At 39.4% G+C, this 24,151-nt stretch overlaps 1 protein-coding gene and 1 pseudogene across 1 annotated transcript in view; both read right to left on the reverse strand.

Annotated features, from left to right (window-relative positions):
- The window catches only part of LOC124713937 (negative elongation factor E), a 51,185-nt gene that overhangs the window by 23,136 nt on the left and 3,898 nt on the right, over positions 1 to 24,151 (reverse strand). Inside the window, exon 2 of the mRNA XM_047242984.1 lies at positions 19,415 to 19,708. Within this exon, the coding sequence (XP_047098940.1) occupies positions 19,415 to 19,708 (294 nt within the window). The remainder of the gene's footprint in view (positions 1 to 19,414; positions 19,709 to 24,151) is intronic.
- On the reverse strand, positions 21,137 to 21,253 carry LOC124723927 (annotated as a pseudogene).

Below are 24,151 nucleotides of genomic sequence, written 5' to 3' on the forward strand. Positions count from 1 at the left end.
TGCCCACAAAAATGTCTTGGCAAAGGGGAAGCTGAGGTATTTGCACTATGAAGTGCTGGTACATCCACCCTATTCCACAGATTTTACTCCCTTGGACTTCCAGATATTCTCAAAACTGATGAAATTCCTCACTGGTCAGCAATTTAAATCCATTCAAGAAGCCACTGTGGCTGTAGATGGATACTTTGTAGCCCTTCTGGATGAACACTACATAAAGGGGATAATGACACTGGAACATCGCTAGACAAAATTTAGTGATATTAAAGGAGATTATGTTCGAAAATAAAACTTTTTTGAAAGTATAAATTGTCATTTTCACTATTAGGCTGAGGACTTTTCAGATCACCCTCATATCTTCAAGTCTATTACCTTCACATTCCCTGATCCTAATTTTTCTTCAGAATCAAAGCTGAGAATGACAAACAGAGGCAAAAAATTCAAATAGTGTATCAATAGCATTACAGTAGAAATCTATCAATTCCCCAACTTTATCAGAAATGGGAATAAATAGTTGGTTTCTAACAAAACCAGACTATGTTTTTTTTTCTTATATCTGACTTAAGTAATGAGTTCCCTGAGACAGTGATCCTTTATAGTGGCATGAAAACAAAATTTCATCAAAGCCCTGCACCTAGTTAATAAACAGATCTGGTTAAGAGAGGCACTAAGCTCATGGAGGACTAAGGGAAGTTATTCACAAAAAACGAAAAAGGAGAGGCAGTATGGGTTTCAGGATGTATCTGAGACAGCAAAGGACTTGGAAGAGGAGTTGAACGGAATTGATAGTGTCTTGAAAGGAGGATATAAGATGAACATCAACAAAAGCAAAACAAGGATAATGGAATGTAGTCGAATTAAGTTGGGTGATGCTGAGGGAATTAGATTAGGAAATGAGACACTTATAGTAGTAAAGGAGTTTTGCTATTTGGGGAGCAAACAACAACTGTTTATCTCCTACTGGAAATTTAATATTTTCTTGAACAAAGAGACATTTTTCAAAGGGAATAATTACTCACATCTGTAAATAGTTAACACACCGATAACACTTCCTATTTACATTTTTTTCATATTTCGGCTTTCAGCTTTTCTAATTTCTGATCTTATAACATATACAAATAGCAGGGAAAGATAAATCAAAAGATAACTCAAGGAATTGGGAGGAGTTTATTTGTTTCAAGATATCTAATATACATAGACAAAAGGCTGTAAATAGTGGAGAACATTTAAGAATTTAAGAATAACCAATAATGCCAGACTGTAGACCCATCTTTCACTGGAAGTTCAAGCAAAAAAACGAAAAGACATTATAAATTTAATAGGAAGAGACCAATCAACATGAAAACTATGGATAAGAGACATTATGAGTGTGCATGAATAAGCAAACATTAAAATAGCTAAGCAAAATGACTGAAAAAGGATTAAAGAGGAACAGTGAGGAAGGCAAGTTCTGACATTAACTGTCTTCCTTCTTTTTGTAATCTAACTTAAAATCCTGTAACACCTTTGAGTAAATTATGATAATGTGATCTGTTTAATGTGGCAAAATAATCATTAACCTAATGCACATGAAATGTATGTTAGATGGATGTTGCTTCTGGTGCAAGAAGGGGACAGGGCCTCCTGGGCCAATCTCTCAATTCTCTGAAAATGTCTAAATAAACCAAAAGCAAGAAGCTAAGAAACTCATGCAAATACTTTTGTTTATTTATGATATCTTTATTTTTGTCAGCATGTCATTTCTTGGAAGCCCTATTATTAACTCTACGTCTATACTCTATAAATCTCAACTAAGTAGGTGGCACAGGACAGTCACTTTTAATCAATCATTTGATATCCTCTGATAGATTAACATCTCCTATTGACTTTTCCATGTATTTGACCATCAGCTAAATTCATACATGTTGCTCCTGGGTGTTTTCTAACGACATCTATCTACCTTTCATTAGGTCATTTCAATTTTAATTATCTCTTGAATTTCCTATGGATATCTTCCAATCATTCAGCTACGAACAGGAAAGAAACAATATGAAACAACCTGTAGATCAAGTCCATAAAAGAAACTATGGAGACTACTAGGCTTGAATGCTTTGGCCACATCAAAAGAATGGTACCAGAAAGACTTCCTAGAAGAGCCCTAGAATTGACAGAATCTGGATGAAGACCAATTAGAAGACCAAGGAAAAAATGGAGAGGCCAGGTGTGAACCACAATAGCAGGTGATGCTCAATAATAGACTGTGGGAGAAAAGAGATGCTTGGAAGATACTCTATGAATGACCTCCATAGGCAGAAACGTTTCAGCAGCAGTGGCAGGAGGAGGAGGAGGAGAAGAAGAAGAAGTAGGAGTAATGTCTGGCTCACCTCTGCTTCATTTTCAAAATGTCACAATTACGTCTTCCACTCCAGTATCTCTCATGGTCTATTTCGAATGGTTTTTCCAATTAAAGTCAATGGCTCACAGCCACACATCAAACCTGATAATTCATAATGGCTGTAAACTTTCCTTTTCAGACAGAACAGAAAACACCGACATTCCAGGAACTTGTATGTGCAGTAGGACTTCAGATGACCCTATTGTGTTACACTATAGTGTGTCATGGTTTGAAGAGTATGGTAGAACACACGAACAGTACCAAACCTCAATAGAGTTATGCTCACAGCAGACTCAGCCCAGGCCTGACTGTTTCTACACCTCAGACACTGGGACCAGCACAACCAGTTCTCATGCTGATAAATTTTGTAAGAGCTACCTCAAGTTGTTTGTCAGTTTTGTCAGCCGGCATTCAGTCAACTTCGATCTTAACACATTTACTCCAGTGGGTAGCAGATTCTAGATTTACATGTGATATGAAAAGCCATTTTTTGCTGGACATCCAATATATTTCTTTCCATGGCAGTCATTTGGGATTTTTATGCCCCCCCCCCCCCCTTTTTTTACACTCACCCACACGGTAACTAGGCCAGTGACCTTAGTTTAACCTGATATGTATCTCACAATGAATTAGTATTACATTACATGGCACACAAGTGTTTTGTATGCAGTCTTTTTCACATATAAGATGCAGTTTCCCAGTGTACAAGCAATAAAATGAACTCTCCTATTTGCTTTGCCCATGTGACCATTCCCATCCATATTTCCATGCATTGTTTTGCTTGACATTGCTGAGTCAAGTTACAGTTTATTAATCATGTCTCTAGGGGATAATACTGCGAAATGCTATCAAATGAAATCCCAGGAAAGTGTAGAGTACCTGTTACCCCTCTCCTTGTAATACTGCCAGATGTGTCAATGGATCAGTCAATGTTATTGTGATACAATTGGCAATGTCACCAGATGTGGTGTGCAAGGATACATCCACCAGTGCTAGGTGAAGTGGGAAAATACCTGCACCAGATTTCAGGGCTATCTCAGACCACCAAGGGTTCACTTGTCGCTACCAGCCAATGTTCAGAGTTTCATGTGCCTACTGTCAATGACTATGTGCTAAGTAGTTTTCTTCTGGACTTTGATCTGGACTTCATTGTATCCTACCTTTGATGTTTAGCTAGCGCATGGACTTGCTGCCTGCCTAATTTGATAATGTCCTCACTCACCATTCAACTGACAGCTGTGTTCTAAGTGAATGAACTGATAAAATATGGGTGTACCAACAGGAGGTTCAAATGTTTCTCAGACAAACCTACTGCTGACCAAGGCGTATCCACCTACAGAAGCTTTTCATTTTGTGTGTTTCCAGAAGAGTCAGGAATATTACTATTTGTAATTTATTTGTAAATAATTTGTGCATAACAAAACCTGTGTTGTTGAAGAAACAGACTTACAGCACCTTGGACTGTTGTGGTTATACTTGCTACATGTTGTCTTAAGAACTGAGCTGTTACTGGCTCATTTGTCGGGCTGTGCTGAGTGCTTTGTGTTCGGGTTGCTATTAGGTACTAAGTTATCCAATTGCCTGACTTGACTTGAGCTGAACATTTGTGGAACACTAGAAGAGATGAATTTCATCACTCAGGTTAGTCACTGTCACAAAAAACCAAATACAGTGGCTGCAAAAATTATTCACTTATTAATTTCTAACTTTGAAGTTTCTCCAAAAATTGGTTACTTAATGGCGAAACCACAGAGATGATAAAATTGCTTCTTTTCACTAAGAATTGCACATTAATTGGCAGTTTAATACATACTATTACTACACTTTGATGAAAGTGAGGTTTCATTTCTGATTCATTTCAGCTGTTCACTATCCTCCCTTGATACATAATAAAATCAATTATTCTGCCTGTATTCGTCATGGCACTAAATTAAGAAATGAATAAATCTGTTAATATTTGTGCGAATATTTTTAATCACCATATATTACTTATGTTTTGAGTTTGGGAAGGGGAGGGGGGAGTTACACTGTTTGCCACATTGCCTGTCTGCAACACTTACCTCCACATCTTGGCTTACTACTTTATAGTATGTTTTGGTAGAGCAAAACATCTTATTTAGTCACATGCTTAATGAGGTACACAGAATGTTTGTGATGCCATATCACTGCTTTATTGTGATTTACAGTATTAACTGTTGAATGACACCTGTTTTGTAGCTTCATGATGTATGTTCCTTACAATGTAGCAGAGTTAGTGCTTAGTCACAGAAGGAGCTCATATTAATTTTCTGTAATGTGGACACTATAGAAACAGTGTGACAGCAACACAGCTTGTTGTCCAGTTTAGCAGTTTTTCAAAGGGTTTCAAATAACTTCTTGTGCACTGAAGAGAGATTACTATCTGCAATTGAATTATCAAAGTAAGCAGCCACACTCTGTACTGACAATTTCTGAAGCATTGCAATTTTGTCTGATATAGGTAATTTACAATAAAATGCTGTAGAACCAGAAACGTTCACTGTTTCCTGATTGCTATTAGCACAAAAATTCATCAATAAACAACTATCACAGACAAGCTAAGAGTGTGTTGGAATAGTTATTGAAAGTGTCCCAGCGGATTTTGTGCATGTAAGTCAATAAACTGTCCCTAGGAAATCTTCAATACCAAAATTTCTCTGAATCTTGTACTTTTTGTCGATATACAAATAACTCAACACCAAAACTAGACAATTTTTTATAAATGTTGTTTGGATGGTAAGTGTGTGGATATTCTTTTTAAATGCAGTAATTTATGTGGAGAGATGCTTCAAATCAGAATATCAAAGTTTCTGAATTCTGATGAGGTACTCTTGAGTTTCCAGCCACATCAAGTCATTTAAAATCCATGGGCTTTCGGCCGAATATTCTTCGGCGATTTTCAAGTGGTGACTGTCTTTTGGTTGCTGCTACCGTCCTTATATAGCCATGTTGACTTCTGTGACATCACTGTCACTCGCTCCAGCACCATACAACGCAATGGTTTCATTGCGTATCCGCTGAGCCTGCTTCAGCCTTCTGATGGCCAGGTCCCAAGCCATGGTCAGCTGCAAGCCGCCATCATTACTGAGGATATTTTCACAAATTTTTGTGTTGATTGCTTCTTTCATTACACTACCCCAGAAAGTATTAATCTGTGTAACTGTTGTCTCATCAAATGCAATATGATATCTTCTTTCTTGAGCATTCTCTGCTACCACCGAGTTCTCAGGGTACCAGAGGTGAAAGCATCTCTCATGTTCTATACATCTCTGCTCAATAGCACGCACAGTCTGTCTGACCTAAAACTGTCCATATCCACATGGTATTTTATATACACCTTGCATTCTGAGGCCTACATCATCTTTCATAGTGCTCATACTATTTGTTGGCATCCTGAAGACTGCAACAGTTATATGCCTCTTTGGAGTTGGCTAATATTTCCCTTTACTGAGTCACAGAATGGCAAAAATGCAAGTTTCTTTGACTTCTCCTCCAGGTCTTTCTGCTTACATGTTTTTAGGGTGATGGTGTGCAAAATCTGGCAGTAGTTGTAGCTATTTTCCTTGAATACTTCCCGTAAGTGGCTTGGTTCCTTTGGCAGGTTTTCAATGTCTCAGATGGCTTCCATTGGTTGCACCTAGATCCTCGGAACAGAACATTTCTGCAACTAATGGTGATAGCTGTTAGCAAGCAGATATTGGTCTGTGTGGTTGGGTTTCTGGTAAAAATTGTGGCTGAGACACCCACTTGCCTTATGTCAGACTAGGATGTCAAGGAAGAGCAAGGCACCATCTGTCTCTACCTCCATTGCGAATTAGATGTCGTCTTGGATATTGTTGGTGCAGTCCAAGAATTCTGCCGGCTGTTCACATCCATAAGATCAGACAACAAACATGTCGGCAACATAATGATAAAGGCAATTAGCCTTTGCAGGATCCATTTCCAGGCCAATGTCCTCGTAGAATGCCATAAACAGGCTGACTATAACTAGAGCTAATGGGCTCCCCATCACGATGCCGTCCATCTGGCTAAAATATTCTTCAACATACAAAAAATATGATGACATCAGAATGTGCTTAAATAAATCTGCAATACTGTCATCAGATAACTGAGCAGATTAATACAATCTTTGTTGGAAAGGCACTTTGAATAATGACACCACATATCATCTCCTTCTCCAAGACACAGGAGTACTTGGCTGAAAGTTTGAGAATTTTAACCACATGATGTGGCTGGAAGCTTGAGAAAATTTTATCAGTACATATCACGGTGAAACATTGCATTCATATGTGTCTCAATTCTGTTTCCACACGGGATATGTATTCTCAGTCTTTCTTTTTGTTTGTAGTTTTAAACCAACATTTGCAAAGTTAGAAACATATGTGAGTTTGATGTTTTTGTGTACTTTATTTTCTTTTCTTTTTGGTTTTGAGGAGTATCACTTATATCACTCTTCGTGGGCATTGGTCATAGTTAGTAATTTTTATTTGTGTGTTTAGGCAAGAAAAAGGGTATTACACATATTACGTAGGTTGCATGTTTTGCATTCATATCTGATTTCATTGCACCCTTTCTATTTCAAGGGAACTGCACATCTTTGCATCAGCACACTTTTCTTGCATTATTCTCTTACAAAACAAATTGGAAATTGCAGCTAAGGATACAGTAGAGGATTACACTCAGCAGAGTATCTTCCTTTGTCTACTTTTCTTTGTTCTTTTGTGAGATCTTTACAAGTTATGTCACCAGAGATAGATAAAATTCTGCTACTAACATATTTTGGCCTATTGCTGCCCAGTAGAGAATATCGGGAATTTAAACGCAAAGGTCCAGAATGTGGAAAATGATCTTTTTGTTTCATTCTGCAGCTCTAAGAACTGATCTAAATGAGGCCAGTAGCACATCACACAGGTCAATAGCCTGGTAATTGAGTTTTAACCAAAAGTTTCTCAACTCTTTTTTACCCACTGTTTAACCTGTCAGTCTTTTCCATCTCAAGTATGTCTATGATGTTGAAAGTGGTCAGCATTCACACTTCTTTGTGTCACATTACTTGATTGTCAAATGATGTACAATGTACAGCTGATATAATGAGGATGTCTCCTCAATTCAGTTTCTTGTGCAACTGCCTTGTGTTGCACTCATTCCTATAAGAAGTACAACATGATGATGTTCTGTGCTTGTGAAGCCAGTGAAACACATCTCAACTTGAATACCAGTTGCTTCTTCTCCTCCAATACTGACAGAGGTGCACTGAAGTGAAGCATTCACAAAAGGAACTACTGGGCCACATTTTTATTTTTATTTTTATTTTTTTTTAACTGCAGTGTACCAAAGTACATCTCTGTATCAGTGACTGGAAACTTACGGCCAGACCCATGGTACAACAAACAGCAGTGAAGCAATTAAGTATCGTAAATCCCAAATCTTTGAGGTTTGACAACCAAACGTACGGAATCTTGCACATGTGACTTGGTGTGTGAATAAAACAGTTAGTTTCACTGGGTGTAAATATCAAGTCTTTTATTAGTAATATCATGAAAGATGATATTTACCTATTTGATATTTGTGGGATAAAGTCATATCACTGAACACATATTTAAATGGACAAAATCTACTTTTTTCAGTCAAACATGCTACTAAAGCATGTACCTTTTCCAAGAGCTTCACAATCTCTTTCAGATTCTGAAGAATTATAAAAGTTGGAAGTACAGTACTTCTGCATCTAGGACGAGCAGAGCAGTGTATTATAGTTGCTGAAGTATATGACTTACATCCTTACTTCAAGACTATGAAGATCTGTCACCACAATTTTTTATACTGGAAAATCAATCTCGTGATCATTACTACTACCTACAGAATTTTTTGTTCTATGCAGCTTCAACAATGTGTCATTTTCTTGGCAAATTTCAAAGAGGTCTGCCTGTGCAGGCAAGAACAACGAATAGAACAATCCCTTAAAGCCAAAATTGAATAACTTCCAGAAATGTAGAGGAGACTACAATGGCCAAAGACCACAATTACTGTAACTACATAAACCAAACTTTGAAAAGTTACTGTGTGAATAGAACAGAGTAACAGTTGCGAATGTAGACATCCACAGAATACATGAGCAGCACTGTATCAAAACATGTCTATTGCACTGTGGGGGAAAGCAGGTCAAACATCTAAGCTAACTGCTGTGTCAAGGCCTTGCACCCAGTCAACCAGCAACAATCACCGCAGATAGGTTAAGCTGGTATGGGCTTCACAGAGGACAGCTCTTCAGATGACAGACAAGGGATGATTGCACTCAGCCATACCACCTGGCTGCAACCCCAGTGTCACCAGAGGTCACTGGTCCCTATTGAACTTCTATTCTCTATGGGCCATGTGAATGAAAATAGTACTTGCAGTATCCTGGGGCCTGGGCACGGTATTTAAACTGGCAGCTGGACTACGCTCAAGGAATTTGCTCCAAGCAAGTTTCCCGCACCAGGCATTGAATGAAAAAGCATTACCACTATCAGGATCTCAGTCTGGAGCCGCTGCTACGACAATGAGGCCATCCACGTCAACCTTTGCCATTAGGAGCTGCCAGCTACTGAGCAACCGTTTGTGGTCTCTACATCAAAGAGGTGTGGCCTCTGACACTGTGACCAGAAATTGGACTTTGTAATATTTGTCTTTGTTTTTCCTTGGTGTTACACCAGCTTCAAACTTTTCTGTGTCCCTTTGGGACTAACTTTTGTTCATTCTCTCAGGATTTAAACTTTTGCACGTCCCTTTTGGACCTTGATAATGGCACATTTAGTGTATGGACATTGGATATTGAAACTCTCAATTTGCAGTGACATTTCCAGCTCTTTGGATTTTATTATAGTTCTTTCAATATACATGAAGCGACTTGTTTTCAATTATTATGTCCTAAATTAACTCCTGTCAGAGAAGATTGTTTATGTGTGTTACAATAAACTTCATATTCATTTTCTACCTGCGTATTTTTCCTCTGCCGTCTTTGGTGAATACTTCAGTTGGTAATGAATTTTTTTTTTTTTTTTTTTTTTTTTTTTTTTTAAAAAAAAAACCTCTAATCAGTGTCTTAGGCATGTGCTTTGAGCCAGGTAGACAATGTTTTGAGGGGTGTTTTTCCACTTTCAAGTAACAATTAATGTCGCATTGCTTCCAGTATGAAGGAACTGGTGGAAGTCACTGCCCAGGTGTTGTTACTGCTCCATCAGATGCAGCACACCCACAAATTCCTGGCCATGTGGCTGGTGGCTATCTCCTCTTCATCTATGGAGTTCTCTGACTGCCTCTCTTGGATCAAAAAAATGGTCAAGGCCTTCCGGATGATGCCCCTGCTGTTCCAGTAGTTCAACAAGAAGTTCCAGCCATGGGCGAACTATGTGACACACATGAAACAGTACTTCTCAGCCCATAGCATCATGCCCAGCAGTGTGCCTCTTTTCTGGCATACGCAGGCACAGGCATTTACCACCTCTTGCAACAACTTAACTTGGAAGTGGAAACGCACACTCTGGACTATGACAGGTTGAAGTCTACTTTGTTAGAATTCTTTGACTCCCATGTACATGTGGCAGCAGCCTGCCACAAATTTTTCAGCTGCCATAAAGTTAATGTGAAGTCTTAGACAAACTGCTGTATACAGAGCAGTAATCTTCAGTGTAAGCAATCACGCGTGGCTTCCAGGCTCCTGGACATTATTCCCTTGCACTGCCCCAAATGAAGGACTATGCAGGGATCTCCTTAAATTGGAGAGCCCTTCCTTAGAAACATGCCTACCGATTATCAGAACTTTTGAACTATCTCTCAGGTCATCAACCATCCTGCAGGACCCATCACACCAAGTGTTCCCAGCATGACCAAAGTGCCACCCTCACCCCTAGTCAACCCCCCCCCCCCTCCACCCAGGTCACATTCACACAATGCAAGCAAAGACTCAGCAGCCAGACAGACACTGCCATCAAAAGCTCCCTTCCTGGAGCCAGTGTTTTATTAGTCGCCACTCCCTTTGGTGAGAAATACTTGAGTGTTAAAGATTTTGAGGTACATGTGGCTCTTCTCTTACCAGTGACACCAAAGGTCTTCAAAGCCAGAAATGTTCCCTACATACTCAGAGACAAATTTTGGCTTGAGGTACAGTAGTTGCAGGATGGGGGTATTCTCACTCCCATTCCCCATAGGCAATGGATATCCCCCATTATTACTGTAAAAAAAAGCAAACAACACATTGCGCATTTGTGGGGACTTCCAGACAACCATTAAGGCTCACTCTGTTATAGATGCTTACCCTATTCCCAAGTTAGAGGACATAATGACCTCCTCATGGCCAGCAAAGTGTTTGCCATGGCCAAGGATTCCCAACACTTCTCAGTGATCAATACTCCTTTTGGACTGTTTCAGTACAACAGACTTCTATTTGGCATTTCCAGTGCTCTGGCCACTTTTAGTGCCACCTTGAGCACCTCACCTGTAGGGTGCCATGCACAGCAAATTATTTAGAAAACATTCTCGTCACAGGCACGCACACACAGAACTTGGGTAACAACCAGCATGCACTGTTCACAGTCCTCCAACAGGATACTCAGTTGTAGGGAACATGCACCAGTCGTCAACGATTAGGAGGCCTAGGTCAGTTGCAAAGTCCAACAGAAAGAAGACAGTTCTGCTGCTAGGTAATTCGCACGGTAGAGGTACGGGCCAGCAGTTGCAGGAAGTGTTGGGGTGTGAGTGCCAGATCAACAGCATTGTGAAGCCTAGTGCAGGGTTGGCTCAGGTGACTGACAGCGTAGGGGAGTTATGTAGGAATTTTACGAAGGAGGATCACATAGTGATAGTGGGTGGAGTGGGTGGAGCAGGGAACAATCTCAGTCTTGATAAGGATGGGGAATATGATGTAGGTGGTGACCTAGTAAAGATAGCTATTCAAACTGGTGGCACTAATGTGCACTTCATGCAACTGTTTCAGCGTCATGCTTGGCCTCATCTTAACGCAGCTGTTAGGTGCATTAACATGGGGCTGGAGAGAACGGTCATGGCTGAAGGCATGGGTCATATTTCAGTGGTGCTAGTTGGGTCTATCAGTAGGTCGGGTTTCACTAGGCATGGCCTGCACCTCAATAGGTATGGGAAGGGGAGGCTGGCTAAGCTTATAGGTGACAGTATGGTGGGTGGTGGTGAGATCACTCATGGAAAAATTCCTGTAGTAGTTGGTGTTAGAGCTGAAGTCAGTTGATAGGTATACCTGCTTAAAGAAAATTCCTCTAACTAAGGGCTCACCTTCAGAGGATGTCATGTTTCCAAGTAGAGAAGATAAAGTTAGTGAACTGCTTATAGATGTTGACTCTGAAATTATTGGTATAGTGGAGCACCACTTAAATAATTTGACAATTCAGAGACTTCCTTTACCAGGCTACAGATTAGCTGCCTGTTTTTCAAGGAGTTCCTTGTGGGGTGGGGGAGTGGCTATGTACATAAAAAGCAGTATTCCATTTGGGTCCATAGACGTAGCATGACACTGCACTGAACAGATATTTGAAAGTTGTGCAGCATTAGTTGAATTTAATGAAACTAAACTTCTAACTGTTGTCTTTTATAGGTCCCCTAACTCTGACTTCAGAGCATTTTTGCTCAAGCTACAGGGGGTTCTTGATTCACTATGTAGGAAATACCAGAAATTAGTTATATATGGTGACTTCAGTATAAATTTCATATATGATGGTGCAAGAAAAAGTATGATGGTAAATCTCCTAAATTCTGATGCAGACTGTATTTTTTCCAACTAGGGTGCAGGGGAACAGTAGCACAGCCATAGACAATATTTTTATTCATTCTTCATTACTAGATGGACATTCTGTTAGTGAAAGGGTGAATGGCCTTTCAGACCATGATGCACAAATTTTAACACTAAAAGACTTTTGTACTCAAACAAATGTCACATATAATTACAAACTATGTAGGAAAGTTAACCCAACAGCAATAGAGAGTTTTTTAAACACTGTCAAGGAACAAGAGTGGCACAATGTTTATAATGCCGATAACCTAACCTAACCTAACCTAACCATGATAAATACAATGCTTTCCTTAACACATTTCTCATGCTCCCTGAGAGTTGCTTTCCATCAAGAAATTTTAAATGGGGTACAAGCAGTAATAGGCAGTCTGGGTGGCTGACTAGTGGGTAACGGACATCATGTAGAACAAAGCGGGAATTATATCAAAATGTTAGAAGTTGTCATACTCAAGCTACAGTAGCACATTACAAACAATATAGTAAGGTGCTTAAAAATATTATTAGGAAGGCAAAGAGTATGTGGTATGCAAATAGAATAGCTAATTCACAGGATAAAATTAAAACCATTTGGTGAGTTGTGGAGGAAGTATCTAGTCAGCAGCACAAGGTTGACATTATAAAGTCAGTTTGCAGCAAAAATATTTCTGTTAGTGATAAATCAGATATATGTGCAGTATTTAGCAACCATTTTCTGAGCACTGCTGGTGAATTAAATAAAAATTTAGTTTCTACAGGAAAGCATATAACTTTCTTGGCAGATACCTTTTCGAGATTGATGTCTGAAACGCTCCTCTGTGATACAGACAATGGGGAGAGTGAGTCAATAATTAAATCATTGAAGATTAAGAGCTCTCATGGATATGATGGAGTGCCTAGCAGAATATTAAAGTACTGTGCTGCACATGTTAGCCCTGTATTTACCCAAATTTGTAATTTTTCCTTTAGGAATGGTCAGTTTCCAGAACGATTAAAGTACTCAGTAGTAAAGGCACTTTATAAAAAGGGAGAAAAGGATAACGTAGACAATTTTAGACCTATTTCTATGCCATCAGTGTTTGCTAAAGTTATTGAAAAGACTGTGTATGTAGGAATAGTTGATAATTTTATATCACACGATTTGCTATCAAATGTACAGTTGGCTTTAGATGTTGTTGAACAACTGAAAAAGCTATATTCTCTTTTCTTTGCGAGGTACTGGACAAATCACAGCTACTGCAACTTTCTCGAACGCCTGGAATCCTTACCCAATCTGCTACCCCCAGAAACCATCCTTGTAACCATTGATGCCACTTCCTTATACACAAATATTCCGCACGTCCAGGGCCTCGCTGCGATGGAGCACTTCCTTGCACGCTGATCACCTGCCACCCTACCTAAAACCTCTTTCCTCATTACCTTAGCCAGCTTCATCCCGACTCATAACTTCTTCACTTTCGAAGGCCAGACATACCAACAATTAAAGGGAACAGCCATGGGTACCAGGATGGCCCCCTCGTTCACCAACCTATTTATGGGTTGCTTAGAGGAAGCCTTCTTGGTTACCCAGGCCTGCCAACCCAAAGTTTGGTACAGATTTATTGATGACATCTTCATGATCTGGACTCACAGTGAAGAAGAACTCCAGAATTTTCTCTCCAACCTCAACTCCTATGGTTTCATCAGATTCACCTGGTCCTACTCCAAATCCCATGCGACTTTCCTTGACATTGACCTCCATCTGTCCAATGACCAGCTTCACACATCCGTCCACATCAAACCCACCAACAAGCAACAGTACCTCCATTATGACAGCTGCCACCCATTCCATATCAAACGGTCCCTTCCCTACAGCCTAGATCCTCGTAGCAAACAAATCTGCTCCAGTCCGGAATCCCTGAACCATTGCACCATCAACCTGAAAACAGCTTTCACATCCCGCAACTACCCTCCCGGCCTGGTACAGAAGCAAATAACCAGAGCCACTCCCTCATCCCCTCAAACCCAGAACCTCCCATAGAAGAACCCCAAAAGTGCCCCACTTAAGACAGGATACTTTCCGGGACTGGATCAGACTCTGAATGTGGCTCTCCAGCAGGGATACGACTTCCTCAAATCCTCCCCTGAAATGAGATCCATCCTTCATGAAATCCTCCCCACTCCACCAAGAGTGTCTTTCCGCTGTCCACCTAACCTTCATAACCTCTTGGTTCATCCCTATGAAATCCCTAAACCACCTTCCCTACCCTCTGGCTCCTACCCTTGTAACCGCCCCCGGTGTAAAACCTGTCCCATGCACCCTCCCACCACCACCTACTCCAGTCCTGTAACCCAGAAGGTGTACACGATCAAAGGCAGATCCACGTGTGAAAGCACCCACGCGATTTACCAACTGACCTGCCTACACTGTGAAGCTTTCTATGTGGGAATGACCAGCAACAAACTGTCCATTCGCATGAATGGACACAGGCAGACAGTGTTTGTTGGTAATGAGGATCACCCTGTGGCTAAAAATGCCTTGGCGCATGGCCACCACTTCCCACTAACACCAACCTATCAGAACTCCGGAGATGGGAACTTGCCCTTCAGTATATCCTCTCTTCCCATTACCCACCAGGCCTCAACCTCCGCTAATTTCAAGTTGCCGCCACTCATACCTCACCTGTCATTCAACAACATCATTGCCTCTATACTTCTGCCTCGACTGACATCTTTGCCCAAACTCTTTGCCTTTACAAATGTCTGCTTGTGTCTGTATATGTGCGGATGGATATGTGTGTGTGTGTGTGTGCGAGTGTATACCTGTCCTTTTTTCCCCCTAAGGTAAGTCTTTCCGCTCCCGGGATTGGAATGACTTCTTACCCTCTCCCTTAAAACCCACATCCTTTTGTCTTTCCCTCTCCTTCCGTTTTTCCTGATGAAGCAACAGTGGGTTGCGAAAGCTTGAATTTTGTGTGTGTGTTTGTGTTTATTTGTGTGTCTATCAACTTACCAACGCTTTCGTCTGGTACGATTACATCGATAGGTCGTGTGGAGAACCAAAGTGTTTAGGATCTTTGGTAGTGTTAACTCTGCCGCACGGAGTGCGGGCAGAGAGAGTCTGGCTGGAGTAGGGCGGTGGAGCAGGGTGTTGTGTGACGCTCCCCCGAGTTGCCGCGCTTTCGGGGTTTGGCAGCATGTAATTGCGCTTGACTTGCTATGATAGTTTCTGACACGGTGTCGTGGACGGGAAGCATTAGCTGGTGCACATCAAGAGCCCGTTTCACCTGGTGACCATGTCGAGAAGGTGTGCCAACATCCAGCTTCTGCAACAGCGACGGCCGACAATGAGTGACTGTCGCCACCTCCTCGATCGACGACTTCAAACTTTCAATCAACCAACAAGGAAGACTGGAAGCATGTAAAGTTTTAGAACTGTATGACAGACCTCAGCTTTTCAAACTGTTTAATTTGCCTCACAAAATTACAGCAACGTAGCATGAACCTTTGTTGCTCTTTGTCCCAATTGCATTACCAAGCAGGGTCCCTTCCTTTTCCGGAATGAACCCGTGTGTCGTTGAAATTCAAACACCAGCATTAAAGTAATATCATTCCATTTCACTGCTTTAATTTCAAAGTTCAGTTTAAGTATTCATAGCTGGCTACAATATTTAGATTACACAAGCACAAATTGAGAGTGTGAGTTTTGTTACCATATTTTAGCTTACCTGTGATTGCAGCTCAGCTTGGTACGTACTAAATTTTACTATTGTTAATTGTTTAGAATCATTTAATTCAAGTTCAAAGTTAAATCTCTTATTTCTAAATTGCATAGATTCAAGTAGCTTTTGAAATGATTGTCGAGGTAGCCCAAGACTAACCTTATTTTATTGAATTTCGTAGTGCTTCAGAAACAAAGTTCACTATTAATTTCAGTAACTAAATTAACTTTCAATTTTCTGGTTTTATTAATTCTTTTGCTAAATTAAGTCAGGGTGTAGCGAAATTTATTACTTCTGACAAACATTCAGTTTTCACACAACACATGTCGTGCTAACTAAATGTGCATTAATCTTTCATTTTCAGTTATTATAGTAGTTGTCCATAGGACTGGCAACCGTAATTTTCCCCAAATCTCAAATATCTAATTAACGCCAATTAATTGTTAATGTAACGGCCGCACATTTACTTTCTTTATTAATTTTGCCCTTTTCTCAAAATTAATTCTTTACTGACAAATTAACTTCGGTGACAATTGCTTTTGCCAAATTTCCATTAGGTGCACGTGGTTTAATTTTTCACTGTCATTAAGGTCGATAAGTGAGGGGGGAGGTTACAAGTTGCATGAGTGAATTTTTACCGACCATCTCAGTACACCATTAGTGGTGTTAAGAATCTGTCACAGCAACATAATGATAAACAGCAGCATAACTTGTATGACTCAGTTGTCTTTTGTCTGGAAATCTAAACTGACACATCTGGGCAGCTTCATATCTGTTACCTTTCAGAAGGCTGCATGCAAAAATTATATCTGCCTGTTCACTGAAAACAAATATCCTGCCGTGTTTCAAATGAACCCTTAAAAAGTATCCCACTATCACTACTGTGAAATGTTCAGGCAAGATTACCCTCAAATGTATGCACATATCGCATGTAGACATGACTTGTCACCTACAAATTACCAATGAGGACACAATATGTGCATTTGCAGATTAACTTGTATCGGCAATAATATTCGACTGTCTAAAAAAAAAAGGCATTTTAATTACTGGTTAAAAATTTCAGATTTTGGATTTCACTTTGAAACACGTTAACTATAAACTACTATTAAAACACAAAATGAAAGATTTTCAGGCATATGAAGATATAAGAACTCTCTCTAGTTTTGACATGACAAATTCATCAAAAATTTATAGAAGCAGATATGACACACCCTGTATATAATACAAACAGTAACAGCCCAACCACACTCTCCTAACATACACCCAGAATTACTTCCGTATCTGAGGATGGCTCTCCACACTGGATAATGTGCAGTGTTCTGCTAATCAACAAGTCAACAATCCAGTTGCAGATCTGTCTACACAGACCACATGAATATGTATTCTTTAGTAAATGTCAGGGCCCTCAACCAGTTTAGCAGTAATGACTCAGTCAGTAGAGGGCTTGCCCATGAAAAGCAAGGTTAATTATTTCCAGAATGACTTTCCACTCTGCAGTGGAGTCCCAGTCCAAAACACAGTTTTAAATTGCCAGGATGTTTCAAATCAGTGCACACTCCGCTGTAGAGTGAAACTTCATTCTGAAAGCAATCCTCTAGACTGTCTTAAGCCAAGTTTCCACAATATTCTTTCTTCCAAGAGTAATAATCCCACACGGTATGCAGGAGAACTCCTGTGAAGTTTGGAAGATAGCACAAAAGGTACTGATCAAAGTAAAGCAGTAAGGGTAGGTTGTGAGCCATGCTTGGATAGGTCAGTCAGCAGAGCACTTGCCCACAAAAGCCAAATGTTCCAGATTTGGTCCCAGTCTGGCACACAGTTTTAATCTAACAGGAAGTTTCAAAGTTAACTATTTCATTTCAAAGTTAACTATTTCTTGATGCTTTGGGATGTGTCCTAACAAACTATTTCTTCTTTTAATCTATTTGTGTCATAAAGCCCATTTCTCTGACATCCATTGCTATACCTCTTCATTAGTTACTCACCCGACTCACCTAATCTTCAGCATTCTTCTACAATACCACATTTCAAAAGCTTCTATTCTCATATTGTCTTAGTGTTTACCATCAATATTTCACTTCTGTGTAGAACTATACTCCAGACAAACACTTTCTAAAAAGACCATCTAACACTTACATTTATATTTGATGCTAACAAATGTCTTGGTTTCAGAAACACTTTTCTTTCTGTTACTGAACTGCTCTTCATAATCCCTTTACTTCAGTCGGTCATTTATTTTGCTGTCCAAATAGCAAAACTCATACAGTACCTTGAGTGTCTTATTTTCTAATCTAATTTCTTCAGTATCGCCTAGCTTAATCTGAGTAAACTTCACAACCATCATTTTATTTTTTTGGTTGATGTTAATCTTATAAACCCTTTTAAGACACTATCCATTCCGTTCAATGGATTTACCAAGTCCTATGGTGTCTCTGGAAGAATTAGCAAACCTGAAACCTGTACCATTATGCTTCTCCATCTGACAACTGGAAAATGTCTGGATTTTAATGCTTAATTTAGTATATTACACAATGATCTCTATCACTAAAGCACCCTGCCCGTGTTCCCACACATTTACTATTATCCATTCTCTTCATTGCTATTAGTCCACAGTCTTCTTATATGCACTGAGTGTTCATGTTTGCATATTTCTCAGATCAAAAGTTTTGAGGGCTAGGTGTAAAACTGTTAATTTTTATAAAAACCTCAGTTAACATAAATTGTATACATCAAATGATCAGTAGTTTATGTGGATGGTTTTCACTTGCAGAACTAAATTTGAAAGCTATATTTGCTATGTAGCATCAAAGTATAAGGTAACATTTACAAGAGGATATAAAATTAAACATAGCCCCTATCTGGCCTGTAAAGATAGAAGAAGAAGAAGAAGAAGAAGAAGAAGAAGAAGAAGAAATGATAATTAGTCAGCACACAGAAGTGACATTTGGAAGCAGACAGAAATGCAGAACTAGTTCATTTGGTGAACACTTATCTTAAAGTTTATGAAAAATTATTATGCTTTTATATATTACTCTCTTAAGAAGATACTTTTTCAGGAGTGATTGATATTTGGTTTGTACGGCGCTCAACTGCGAGGTCATCAGTGCCCGTACAAAGTCCCAATTTTTACACAGTCCAATTTTTACACTATCCAATCTAGCCACTGTCATGAAAGATGATGATGATGAAAGCACAAACACCCAGTCCTCTGGTAGAGAAAATCCCCAAGCCATCTGGGAATTGAACCCGGGACCCCGTGAACCAGAGGCAGCAACACTAGCCACTAGACCACGAGCTGGGGACTGGAACAACTGTTGGAACCTACTTTGAAGTATACCTACATAAAAAGGTCTTTGACATATTCATAATTTTTCACATGCAGTGAGATATGCTCTCACCCTCTGACAGACTGCAGTAGTCTTGGGTCTGTTCTTAGAAAATTAATTAAGGTTGAAGTGTTTATACATGACATGTACAATCACAGGCAACAAAGGAGCAGCAAAGAGTGCATATGGCTTTCATGATAAACTAGCATTATAAAATGAGCTGTACCTTAACTTTAGGTCTGTTATCTGCTTCTAGATCCTCTGGATGTGTAGCAGAAAATGGCTGGTAACCACTAACAGTCTTTTCAGTTCCTGGAAATTTTCTTTTGAGATTTCTTGGTCTTTTAAATCCAGCCTGTTCTGGCCTTTGAGGAGCTTTTGGTATAGCAGTTATTGCACCTGACTTCAGGAGCTTCTTTGCCACTTCTCTTGCATCTCTAGCCTCAGCTGGTCGCTTTGGTGTTTGTGGTGTCCTCTCTGGCTCTGGACGAGGTGATTTTAAAGCCTGGACAGCTTTCTTCTGCAAAATCAATACAGTATGGTTTACTTAAAATTTTAATGTAAAGAAAGGATGATTAGCCTATTTTGGTTCTTAAACAGAAATTAAATTTTAAATCTTTGATCATTTGTCTTTACAACAAATGAGTCAATAAATATAAGGGTAGAAAAAGTATAATTTTATTTAAGCATTTTCTAGTTATTTGTAAATGTTGATTAGCAAACAAGTACCACAAAAATGTCTTTGACTTGTTAGGAAAATGACAAGTACTGCTTTCCAATATGATATCATATAGATGCTCCAAAGAAATTGCAGTTGATTAAATTGTGCATAAATAAGTATCCATGTTGAAAGAAACTGCAGGAAAAATTCACTGGTAGTGAAATCATGATAGAAAATTATAGTATGGTGTATGCCACAGACTATGTATTAGCAAGGAGAAAAAAGTACAAGAAAGAAGATGATGATTATTATTACTGTGATGATCATGGAGAAAAGGGAGAAAGTATACACTCATTCTGAGGGTTATGCAGTTGGCTGTATGTTGTGGAATCATTACTCCAGTATTCTACATCTACTCACATACTATGGGGCAGTAATATAGGGAGCATGTTTCAGCAGTCTCCCATCATTTAATTAAACTTTTTATAAAATGGGTTGAATTGTATGTGACCATTTATGGCATATTAGTTTTTCAAAATTATAACAAATCAAATCATTTGTGTGTATACTCAATCAAATGACAAAAGTTATGAAAAAAAATACTGAAAAATAATCAGATTGTAAGCTACTTGTTTTCTTTCTGTCTTTCTACATTTTTTCTTTCCTATCCTTTTCTGTTCTTTCTTTCTTATTTTGGACAAAGGAAAGAACATGCACTTTGTTGGCATAAATATGAAGCTACCATAAACAAATACTAGATGAGGTTACTTAAGAAACCACTGTTCGCATTGCAAAATTTGGTGAAGGCATCAACAAGTCACGCTCTGTTTTGTTTGGCCTTGGCCCTACTCCCATTAACCATTGAAGAAGAGGCCTACTAAGACAATTAGGGGCAGCTGTCTGCTAACTATGTTATGGAAACAACATTTTTTTTAAAATTCTGAACAGTAGACAGCGTTTCAGTTCATAAGCAGCAGGCCATAACTGAACAGTCTGGCAAAACAGAAATGGACAGAGTGATAGTTGGTCCATAGCTCTGTTTCCAGGTAGACTAATCATCTCAGATAAATTATGGCACTAAGTTCATTACTCTGTCTCTAAGCCACGAGTGGCCTACCGGGACCATCCGACCGCTGTGCCATCCTCAGAGGAGGATGCGGATAGGAGGGACGTGGGGTCAGCACACCACTCTCCCGGGCGTTATGATGGTATTCTTGACCGAAGCTGCTACTATTCGGTCAAGTAGCTCCTCAATTGGTATCACAAGGCTGAGTGCACCTCGAAAAATGGCAACAGCGCATGGCAGCTGGAGGGTCACCCATCCAAGTGCCGGCCATGCCCAACAGCGCTTAACTTCGGTGATCTCACAGGAACCGGTGTATCCACTGCGGCAAGGCTGTTGCCACTAATTTCATTACGGTACCATGTAAGATTGCTCCACAACTGGTACAAAAAAGCTCACCATGTTGCAGGAGAAATTGAAGAACATCCCTTCAGACAGCAACTACAAAGAAGAAGAAGAAGAAGAAGAAGAGACTTCAATGGTGGGAGAGAACGGATCTGTATAATACTGCTACCAGATCTAACTCTACATCCTCAATGAGACACTCAGAAACACTGGAGTGGTATGCGGTTGGCAGTTGAAACCTGAGCAGCACATCTCAGTTGTGTTCATGAGGCTGTGTTGACCACATTCCAGTCCAGTCATAAGGAAAAATTGTTGAGGGTACCTGGGATCATGCCTTGGTCCTCAGTGTTCTAATCAGATACTTTGACCAACCAGCTAAACAAATGAATCCAACACTTTAATAGCTCCAGCTAACACTCACATTGTGTTAGGCAGCTAACTTAAAATGCAAAAATAACAGAGGAGAAGCAAATTCACACATAAGAGCAGGAACTGAAGGGTGAGTGTGAACAGTTTGAATAAAAAGCAGCCACCTAATTTCCTCCCCCCATTCTTATCTAATTTGAGGTTAAGTACCATCTCTATTGATGCTACTCTTACTTCCTTTGTAAGTGTTGGGCATGATTAGGGGCAAGTGTTTTTAATAGGTAAATCCAACACATCTATTCGTATTTTCAACAAGGCACTTGGTATATATGGCGCAGCACATGGCACAGCATTATTAACTGCTTCAATTTTTATTAAATTCATGTATGTAGCAGGAGAAAAATACATTACATTCCCTTGTTTATTATGGAATTGTCTGACTTTACATGCTAGCTCAAAAAGAGCTGATCAGTTTTAAAGACAAGCTGTGTCAAAGAGAACTATGCTGTGATGTTTAAAAATTGCTACTGTTTCACAGCAGGACATACTGTAATTTTGCTTGCTATGAAAGTACATTTTACAGTCATGAAACATCAATATGCGGAAATCTACTGTGTTCCTTCATTCACAAACTTTTGCATGATGTATCTTGGTAGCAAAAACCATGCTGTTTTCAGGGAATGTTGAATGAAATGCATTAGAAGTAACCTTCCTGAGATATCGAAGAAACATTTACTGGTGCAAAATTTGCTGTAATTATCTCAAGAGGTATCCACTCATGAAAGCTACATTTTGCAGATCCCACAAAGAAACTAACAGAACGCAGTTTCCGAAAAGCATAGGTTTTTATGACAATTACTTCAGGAAATAAGTTTATCCAAATTTTGAATGCTTTTCTTTCTGATAAAATTTCTTGACAACTTTGAGAGCCATTAGTAGAGAGAACATTATATCAAAACTCTTGAAGTTTTTATACTTATACTGTCCAAACTATTGAACTTGTGTATTAACTCATAGGGATGCAGGCAAGCTAAACAATGAAAGACATCACCAAAAAAGTGACAAAATCTTCTGCATCCTCATCACAAAATATCATCAGCTTCGGCTCAAGGGGCTCCAAAAGCCAAGTACTGCTTCAGTAAGTGATAAGAATTTGTGCAATTACCCACAACATGTAAAGACATCTAGAAAATCTGTGGTAGTAAGCCAAGGACCAATAGAGCACTTGGCATAAAACGATGCCTCTAGATATTTAACGAGTCTTACAGATTCCAATGGTTTATCATGATTGATGTAATGTACAACTATGGCCTACAGGAATATATCTCCATGTTTATGCCACCATCTTCCATTTAAAGTGAACAGCTATTCACTGCAGAACTGGAACTTTATCTAAGACATTCTGGATATCTTTAAATTTACTTAACGATTATATTTTCCTATAGATAACACTACTATCAGACATCATCTTTCATTTTTTCCAGATAGTAGCTTCTGAACTGTTAAGTGCTTTTTTATGGGACAAGAGTATTTTATGTTTTTGTAAACAGCAATGAAGGAAAAGACAGATTGCTACTTACCATAAAGAAGACACGTTAAGTTGCAGACAGACACAATTAAAGGACAACTATATAAAGCTGCTGGTAAACCTTTCAGAGTGTGAGGTTGTGGCCCAAGAAAATCTTCCATTCCTGACGTTTCATGCAGGACTGTGCTGGACATCTTCAAAGACTCTACTCCACTGAGTCTTGCCGACTGATTGGTCGGACATCCAAGAGCGACATATATACTGTAGGAAAGTGGGCACAGCCAAAGTAACACGTGATGAGCAAAGATAATCCTTGTCAAAGATAGAACTTAACTATCAATTGTCATCTTGTTGAAGGTAAAATCATCTAGTGATTCTGCAGAGCTACTGTCCATATGTCTCTAAGTTTCATTGACTCCTCTTTCCTATTAAAATTATCCTCATGCTTATCAATTTCAATGGGTTCTCTACATAGTAGTGGATAATAATTTGATGTTGTAGATAAAATTTCTGTTTCAGAAAACTTCACTTCATGGTTTCCTGACTGAAGAGCATGCTCTGTTACAGCTGATTCCTCTTTTTCCTAGCCGGCAAAGACTTTTGCGCTCTTTTAGCCGTGTATTTATGCTCCTTTTGGTAGTTCCAATATGAACTTTACCACACATACACAGAATTTGGTGCACACCACATGTCAACAGAGGAGGGTGTATCCTTCACAGATCGAAGTACTTGACTTATTTACTTTGTTGATCTAACGACCGGTCTGATGTCATGTTTCTGTAAAATCTTACCTATCTGATCTGTTTTAATTTTTTAAATAAAAGGTGGAGAAATTGTATTTTTCCATTGATGTGGTTCATCCTTGTCTTTTGGTCTTCTGTTCCTTGGTCACAACATTCTCTTTACCTCTTTCCATGAGTAGCCATTTTTCTCAAAGGCCTGTTGTAGATGTTTTGTTTCAGAGTCCCAGTGTTCCAATGTCCAATCACCATCCACAACA

Source organism: Schistocerca piceifrons, chromosome 1 (genome assembly GCF_021461385.2).
Source record: "Schistocerca piceifrons isolate TAMUIC-IGC-003096 chromosome 1, iqSchPice1.1, whole genome shotgun sequence".
Classification (NCBI taxonomy): Eukaryota; Metazoa; Arthropoda; class Insecta; order Orthoptera; family Acrididae; genus Schistocerca; species Schistocerca piceifrons.